The sequence below is a fragment of the Meleagris gallopavo genome, unplaced genomic scaffold (genome assembly GCF_000146605.3).
Source record: "Meleagris gallopavo isolate NT-WF06-2002-E0010 breed Aviagen turkey brand Nicholas breeding stock unplaced genomic scaffold, Turkey_5.1 ChrUn_random_7180001955946, whole genome shotgun sequence".
Lineage (NCBI taxonomy): Eukaryota > Metazoa > Chordata > Aves > Galliformes > Phasianidae > Meleagris > Meleagris gallopavo.
Window position 1 is genome coordinate 1 of NW_011216575.1, and position 8,780 is coordinate 8,780.

Consider the following 8,780-nt stretch of genomic DNA (forward strand, 5'->3'; position numbering starts at 1 on the left):
TCTCTTCATCCCAGAACGCCATCATCCCATCGAGGGGCTACTGGGGCTCCTCCCTGCCCCCATGTCCAACCTTTATCTACTGTGTGGCTTTGTCACCCCCTCCTTTCCAGGACTGTCACCATTGTCCCCGTGGCGCTGCGGTGCTGGGACGGCTGTCCCCGGTTCCCGACCTTGCCAGGCCTTCACCCTTCCTCTGCTTGCAGGTGAGTCGGGCACTGGGCAGCACCTCCCAGTAAAGGCTCCAAACTGGGAGATGGGAGCTTACTGGAGGGGCTGTTTGCAATGGGCAAGTTCTGCTCCTTGGGTCTGTCTGTCCATCTGTCCTTCCTTCCTGTGCATTGATTTTTGGGGCTGTGTTGGTGCTGATCTCCATTGTGACGCCGGACTCCTGGTGTCAGCTCGTGGCAGGGAGCTCCCGGCTCCTCATATGTGGGGGTTTCCCTGTTCTTGGGGTTGGCCCACCTCCCCCAGCCCCAGTTCCTCTCAGTGAGGTGGAGCCCCTGTCCTCGCGGTCTCCGGATGGAAAAGGGGAGATGCAGGGTGCTGAGGGGCTCATTACCTGCAGTTAATTAGGAGCACAGTTGCACTGTCCTGTATTTCCGTTGCTCAGCCTCCCCCCACCCAGGAAATAGTGGGGCACTGGCTATGGGGTTTTGCTGTGGGAGAGCAAATAGGGGTAGAAGGGGGCCAGTGGGGCAGCAGGGCACTAACTGTGGGATATTGCTCTGGCGCTGCAAATAGGGGGTACGGGGGGGTCTGTGGGGCAGTAGGACCCTGGGTCTGGGGTATTGCAAGGGGGGACACCAGGGGGTCTGTAGGATGGCAGGGCCCTGGGTCTGGGGTGTTGCTGTGGGACAGCCCCACGGACGGACGCTGCGTCCCCATAGAGGTGCTGTGGGTCGGTGTGCTTGTGGGCGCAGATACTCTGATCCGGGGGGAGAGATGGGACCTGTGGATCTCCCTTTAGCCGCGAGTGGGAAGCTGCTTAATTAGCGTCATCAGCGGGGACTGGGAGCTTTGTAATTATCCAAACCTCTCCAGATCTCTCAGCACAAGAGGGGGGATTTCCCAAGCGTTGGCCAACCGGAGGCTCCCCCCGCCCCACAGGAGGGATTTGGGGTGGGTGCTGTGGGTCGGTGGGGTTTTCTGTGGGGACTGAGGTACCTGCTGGCCCCGGAGCCGCCCCACACTGCGGGCTGCCGCCGTCCGGCCCCGATGAGAGAACTTTCCTTAAATAGAAGAGGCTGAAAGGAACCCGGCACAACACGTGTGCAGGAGCACCGGCAGCGCCAACGCCACGAGGCTGCGGCTCGGGGTGGGGGGTGGGTTGGAAATGGGGCCGAGGGGCTCTCGCTTGTGACTGTTTTCTCTTTTTTTTTTTCTTTTTGTGTCTGGTTGCTCCTTATTTGTGTATCCCAAACACAGCCAGGCTGCCCGGTGAGGCTGCGTGGTGTTTATAGAGCTGTGTAAATATCGCAGGGAGGAATTGTTCGGGATGGAGCGGCTCTGAACGCTGCGATTGCCGGCGCCCTGTGGCCCGTTGCTGATTTGTGCCAGCACCCAGGAGCAGCGCGAGCTGCTGGAGCGGATGGGTGGCTGTGTGTGAGCTCAGCGTGGAGGGAACGGACCCAGGGAGTCCGTTGTGGTCACTGGGGATGAGCTCAGGAGGCGGTGGCGGCTCGGTGCCGAGGCACCCGGGCGGCTGTGGCATGCGGAGGGATATTTATAGGGCCCTCGCAGGGTGCTGCGAGCATGTGAGGCGTTCAGTGCTGATCCTGTCCAGATGCAGCGTCCGGGGCAGCGCAGAACCCGGATGTCGGTGCCTGGGAGGGGAGCCGGGCTGCGGGACGGGGCGCTGCTGTGGGGCTGCTGATGGGCGCCCGGCCCCCGGCCCGGATCAGAGCGAGCGCCCCGTGTGGAGCCTTGGGGCCTGCTGTGGGGCTGAGTGACCTCCAGCGGGGCCGAGCGGCGTCCCGTTGATCACCTGAAGCATTGCTGCACGCTCGGGGAGGTGGAGGCGATACCTTTGGTGCTGCGGTTCTGGCGTAGCCGTCCTGGCAGCACCTCTGGCAGGTAACAGCCTCAGCTCCGCGCTGCACGCAGCACACTGAGCTGTTCCCCACGCGCTGCCTTCCTTTCCATCCCTGTTACCACCGCGAGCCGCAGCCCCGGCTCCTCGGGGGTTTCTTTCCGCCTCCCTGCGGTGATGCCTTGGGGTCGGGGCTCCTTCCAGCCCTCAGCACGTGCCAAGGGGCTGCTGGCATTGCGTCTCACGGTGAGCGGAGCTGGCATGGGGCCATGGGGATGCGTTCCTCCTGCCGATACGGAGCAGCTGCCCCTGGGTGATAACTCTCACAGCCCCACATGAAGAGATGGCAGAGCTGTGGCTGTGCTGCTCCTCCTCCTTGAGTGTCCTCAAGCGTGCTGCTCGCCACCAGGAGCTCAGTGGTCGGCTCACTTTCCTTCCAAGTGAAGCCCTGTCCCCTCGTGAGGGTGGGTGAGACATGAAGACAGGCTTTCCCAGAGGAAAGGCTGGATTCTTTTCCTCTGGGAAGCTGCTGCTCACCTTTGTGAATGACAGATCAGAGCGGGTGATTTGGCAGAGGAAGAGCCCTCCCGAGGAGCAAAGTGCAAACGCTGCTCCCTCTGTGGGCCCTGAGGCTCTCCCAGTGCGGGTGTGCAGCCGTGGGATCCCTGATGTGACAGAGCCACGCAGGGCTCTTTGTGCTGGAAGAGGCCGTGCTTGTGACCGGACGCTGAGCTGTGGGTTGGGGTCCTCGGTGGGCAGGGCTGTGACCCGGTGCCGGCAGATGTGCTCAGGGCGAGCTGCCCCCCCCGGATCCCCACGATGAGTGTGGTTGGCTCGGAGCATTTGGCCTTTGGCTGTGTGCTGCCTGGGGCTGGTGTTAATTCCTGGTTAATCTCGGTGCTGATTGTAATCGGAGTTAATGATGGCCCAGCTTTGGCTTTGCCCTCTCTGTAAACGGGGAGCTGAGAGAGCCTGAAAGCGCTCGGCCTAAAAACAGGAGGGGAGCACTGAGTGAGCAAAACATCCCTGAAATGCTTTTGTTTTTCTCCTCTCCTTTACCTGCACTGCTCGTGTCTCCCCACTGTGTCTCCCCGGGTCTGGGCCGGGCTTTGGCTTTGGGCTGCACTCGGTGTGGGGTTGGGATGTGCTGTGCCCATCCGTGGGGAAGCACTGCTTTTTGATGTGGTGTCTGCTGCATCCTGTGCAGAAATGGGTTCTTTTTGCCAACGGGTGGCCTTGGTGGCCCCTTGGTGGGCCTTGGGAGGGAGGGGAGAGTGCTGTGCGTGGGAAGGGGCTTCAAAACCTTAAAAAATTGCCCCTGGAGCAACTTGTGGGCTGCAGGTGCTGAGATGGAGGGGGAGGCCCAGCACTCCTCGTGCTCCAGGTGTCGGGGGAAGCAGCACAGGGCACTGGGTTATCCCGTGGGGTGTGCGGGTCAGAGTCCATCGCTGGAGGAGAGCAGCCGGGCTTCACGGGGGATGTGGGGCGGTGGAGCTTTGGGGTGTGCTGCGTGCGCTCACTGTGTTCCTTTGTGTTTTAGGACAGCGTGGTCCCCACGGCGGGGCCGCTCCAGCTCCTGCTTTCTCCCTCTCTTGCCTTCAGGGGAAGCACGCAGCGGGAAAGGAGATGTCGGATAAAGGGAGCAGCATGGACGGAAAGACGGACATCACAAATGGTGAAGGCAGGGGAAGCTCAGCCCCAGGAGAGCAACTTGGGGAGCACTGGGGGGGCAGATGGAGTTGGGGGAGACAGAAAGAGGGACCGAGCCTGGTTGGGGTCCAGCTCTGCGGGCTGTGGCACTGGGTGCAGAGCAGAGGCTGGAGGGGTCAGGGCTCGCTCTCACCACCTCAGCTCCCTGTCACAGGGACACGTGCCTTGCTCCTCTGCCATCGTGCAGGAGATGGATGGGGTGGAAAGAGCAGGTGGCCGGGAGGTCTCGGAGCGCCGTGTCTCCCGCTGGGAGCTCACAGCACTGTCTGTGCGGTGCAGGCAGCCTGTCCAGCAGCCCAGAGGAGATGTCAGCCGAGGAGGGCAGAGAAATTTCTTCCGGCATCGAGGTGGAGGCGTCCGACGTCAGCCTGAGCCTCACTGGAGACGACGTGGGGCCCAACCGCACCAGCACCGAGAGCCGCGACACCGACACCGAGAGCTCGGGGGAGGAGAAGGACTCTGACAGCATGGACGACACGGGCCACTACTCCATCAACGAGGAGTCGCGCACCCTTGACTGCTCGCACTCGGAGGAGGAGGAGGAAGAGGAGGAAGAGGAGGAGCAGCGATCCCACCGCCGCGCTCAGCGCAAACGTGCCAACCACGACCGAGACTCCTCGGACGACGAGCAGGCGCTGGAGGACTGGGTGTCCTCGGAGACCACGGCGCTGCCGCGGCCCCGCTGGCAGGCCATCCGTGCCCTGCGGGACAGGGAGCTGGGCTCCAGCCCCCGCTTCGTCTACGAGGCCTGCGGGGCCCGGCTCTTCGTGCAGCGCTTCCGCCTGCAGCACGGCCTGGAGGGCCACACGGGCTGCGTCAACACGCTGCACTTCAACCAGAGAGGCACGTGGCTGGCCAGCGGCAGCGACGACCTCAAAGTGGTGGTGTGGGACTGGGTGCGGAGGCGGCCGGTGCTGGAGTTCGAGAGCGGCCACAAGAGCAACGTCTTCCAGGTGAGGAGCTCCTGCTCTGGGCTCTGTGGGTACGGTGTCCCCTCCGGTGGGATGAGGGGGTGCCGTTTCCCTGCCTGGTGCTGCGCGGATCAGAAGGGGGTTTCCTCAGAGCTGGGGGGACGCGGAGGCTGTGCCAGCCGTCAGAACTCGAGCGGCTCCAAACTTGGGTCGGGGGCGCGCGTCCCACTTTGCTGCTCTGCCCGGAGCCCCCAGCCGTGCTGCTGCTGTTGCTCGGTTGCTCGGATCCCGGTCTGGGAGGAGCAGCGTTCCGGTGGTGCTGCGCTGTGCCTCGGCTCTGCCGCCGCCAGAGGGGGCCCGGACAGCCGGCCTCGCCATGGGATGCCGGGACGGTGATCCTTCCCGTGTCTCCTCCGGGTTCTCCAAAGAGAACTGGGGTGGTTTCTCAACCCTCCAGCTGTATCTGTGCCTCTAGAGATGAGACGGAGGGTCAGATCCTCATTCCTGCTCTGACTCAGCCGTGAGCCCTCACCCTCTGCTTGCTCTCTTCCAGGCCAAGTTCCTCCCCAACAGCGGTGACTCCACGCTGGCCATGTGTGCTCGGGACGGGCAGGTGCGGGTGGCTGAGCTCTCGGCCACGCAGTGCTGCAGGAGCACCAAGCGTGTGGCGCAGCACAAGGGAGCTTCTCACAAGGTGAGCCCTCAAAACTGCCCTTACCTCCTTGGGCTGGGGGCGCGGGGGGGCTGAGGAGGGCCTCGGTGTGCTGCCTGCCAGACAGCACGCAGCCGTGGGGCTTCGAGGGTGCGGGGATGTGGGTGGGTTATGGGGAGAAAGGGATCTTAGCGCATTGTTGGGTGAAAAGGGAACCAATGCCCGAGTATTTATCTTACAGCTGGCCCTAGAACCGGATTCCCCATGCACTTTCCTATCAGCAGGTGAAGATGCTGTCGTCTTCACCATTGATCTGCGACAAGACCGGCCTGCCTCGTGAGTATCCCCCTCCTGCTGCAGGTGGGGATCTGTGGGATCTGGGCTGAGGGGTGAGGGTCTCTGCCCCATAACCATCGTATCAGTGTGTTGGGTCACCGCTTTCCTGCTGGACATGCGGCATTTTGGGGCTGTGACAGCACTGTGTTCCCTAAGGACACTGGGAGGTGACCAAAGAGATTCTGCTGCTTGGGAGGGGCAGCGTTGGGACCCCAGGCGGGTTTGGTATCAGTGTGGCTACGTTCCTCATTAATTAGTCTGCAATTAAACCTTGTCCTCCACCAGTGTGGAGCGCAGGTAGAGCAGCAGTGCTGCTGCTGTGTGTCCCCATGCAGCCCCTCTGTGCTGGCAACTCGCTGTGTCCCCACCTCACTCATCATGTGAGTGCTATCCCAATTAATCAAAAGCCAATAACGAAGGAGCAGAGAGTTTGGCCATTTCTGACAACCCTCCAAATCAGAGCGGCCGTCTGGGCTTGGACTCGGGGCGCTTCTCCAGCACAGCACAGTGTTATTGCAGAGATGATCCTGCTTAGAGCACAGAGCTTCACAGCTCAGCTGCTGGAGCTCTGCTTTTATTTCTGTTCATGAGGGCTTTTGTCTGCAGCCCCGAACGCATCTGTTTCATAACCAGGACAAGAGCAGCTTTGCAGCTTGCTGTTCCCTCCCCAGGATGCTGCCTGGGTTTGTGTGCCGAAATATTTTCCCCAGTTCCTGGGGGGGGGAGGGGAAGGGAGGCAGTGTGTCAGATTCCGCTCAATCTGGGCCTCGTTACAGCGAGACGGGTGGGGAGAAACAACAGCAGAGGGTTTTGGCTTTGGAGTTTATCTGATTCCGCTCTCGCTGCTGCTGGCCCGGCTCTGCTGGGCCGTGAAACCCTTCGGATGCTTTCAGAGGCCGACGCCAGGGGATGATTTCACTGCGCTGTTTGACTCACAGACAGAGCTCGGTTTGGAAGCTGCGGTGGTTGGGAGGTTTTTTGTGTGCGTGTGTTTTTTGTCTGAGTGTGAGTAAGAGCTCACGCCGCTCCTGCGTTTCCCATCTGGGCCCTGTTTGGAATCCAAGGTGGATTTTTTTGTTGGTGGTTGTTGCTGTTATTCCCTGTCTCTTAAAGGAAACTGGTGGTGACGAAGGAAAAGGAGAAGAAGGTGGGGCTGTACACCATCTTCGTGAACCCAGCCAACACCTACCAGTTTGCCGTGGGAGGCAGAGATCAGTTTGTGAGGTGAGTGGGTGCCCCCCCAGCAGCACTGCGGTCCTTAATGCCCGCAAAGCCCGCTCTCCCGTAAGCAGCACGAAGACCAGTGGGATTAATAGAGAGGGATTTGGATCCGTGGAGGTTTAGCACTGGGATCTGCTGCCAAGCCCTGCTCTCCCTTCCCCCGGAGGCAGTGATTCTCTTAGCCTTAACGAGCTTCTGAGCCATCTTCTCTCAGCCCTCACTGCCGGGCCAGGCCTGGTGCGCTTTGGAGCTGAGATTGAGCTCGGGGAAGGTCTTTGTTTCTGTGAGACTGGGCTCCCTAATCCCAGCCCCCTCCCTTCCCCTGCTGCAGCAATTAAAATCTCCCTGCACTCAGATAATGGGCAGCACTGGGACGACCCCACAGCACCAACTGCTCCGTCCCTGCAGCGCCGTGGGTTTGCCCAGCTGAGCCCTTCCCCACGGCCACGTGCCATCCCCTCCCATCAGCAGCTGCTGGGATCCAAGCTGCTCTCCCCTCGTGCCGTCGTCCCCCCAGAGCACTGCCCTGGAGCACTCAGGGCTTTGTTTTCAGGCACAGTCCCTCTCTGCTTTGGGCCGAGGTTGTGTCTCCACGTGAGCGGCTCCACCACAGCACCTGCAGTCAGCAGAGCTGCTCATCCCCCATCCCTCCTCACCGTCCTTTGCCAAGCATCCGCTCGCTGCCTTTACTGGGAGGGGGGATGCTGAGCCCTGGACGCGCAGAGTGCTGCTGGCAGCAGCTTTGCAGCTGCACAGAGGTGCTGCTCAGCACCCTGAGGACACGGCCGGGCGCACGGCTCTGTGCCGGCGGCGTCGCCAGCCTTCCCACGTGAGCTCAGCAGACTGCGAGCAGAGCAGCGGCGCAGCGCCTTCCGGGAGAGCCCTCAGAGAGCAGCCCCTCCTCCTCCCCGTGCTCCATCTGCTGCCTTTTTCGGCCGCCGTCCCCGTGCCCCATCCCGACCCCATCCCTCCTCCAGGAGCCAGGGAGGAACAGAGAGGTTAACAGCTCCCGTGGGGTGCAGAATGGTGAGCTGACAGTCACATCCCCTGAGCGCGGGTTGCGGCCTGCGTGCTCACAGCCATTGACATTGCCGTGCAGCGCCGAGCAGCGCCTGCGACGTAATGAGAGGTGACACTGAGCTGCTTGGGCTGCAGTTCCTGCCTCTCCCATCCGCTCGTGGCTCCGCAGAGCATCACTGAAGGCTGCGGTGTCCGACGTGACATCGCCTGGTCGGGGCTGAGCCGCCCCGTTTGCAGGAGTGTTTGGGGTGAGTGCCACGCATCCTTCCTCCCCCCAGGATCTACGACCAGCGGAAGATCGACGAGAATGAGAACAACGGCGTGCTGAAGAAGTTCTGCCCCCACCACCTGGTGAGCTCCCCGCTGCCCGAGCCCCTCACGTGCTTCCTGCCTGGGAAACACCTGGGGCAGCTGAACCGGCAGCCCAGTGCTCTCTTTTTTGCGTTATTTGACCCAAATTTCCCGCTGTCCGTGCTTGGCTTGGGAAGGCACAGCAACTCGTGCTCTGCCTTCGAGATCAGTGAGCACGTGGCTGGTGTGGGTGCGCCGGGTCCTGGCAGGGGAGGAGCAAGCTGAGCTCTGCGCTTTCCCTTTAGGTAAGCAGCGAGTCCAAAGCAAACATCACCTGCCTGGTGTACAGCCACGACGGCTCTGGTGAGTCCCAGGCCCCCCAAAGCACGAAGGGTGAAGCTGGGGAGGCCATCCCAGCTCTCACATTTCTGCCATCCCCCCGCAGAGCTGCTGGCCAGTTACAACGATGAGGACATTTATCTCTTCAACTCCTCGCACAGCGACGGCGCTGAGTACATCAAGAGATACAAAGGGCACCGCAACAACGCCACCGGTGAGGGGGGGGATGTTCTGCACGAGGGGTGGGGCTGGGGGATCAGGTTGGGGCTGG

The 8,780-nt window shown here is 61.8% G+C and overlaps 1 protein-coding gene across 1 annotated transcript; it reads left to right on the forward strand.

Annotated features, from left to right (window-relative positions):
- Positions 1-105: 105 nt before the first annotated feature.
- DCAF8 (DDB1 and CUL4 associated factor 8) lies at positions 106-8,755 on the forward strand (the record flags this gene model as incomplete). The annotated part of the gene is made up of 9 exons (XM_010728242.3): positions 106-203; positions 3,632-3,704; positions 4,019-4,692; positions 5,204-5,344; positions 5,544-5,638; positions 6,752-6,862; positions 8,158-8,230; positions 8,476-8,533; positions 8,616-8,755. Coding segments are annotated over exons 2-9 (1,341 nt in total), but the record flags the coding sequence as incomplete, so codon positions are not given.
- Positions 8,756-8,780: the final 25 nt, after the last annotated feature.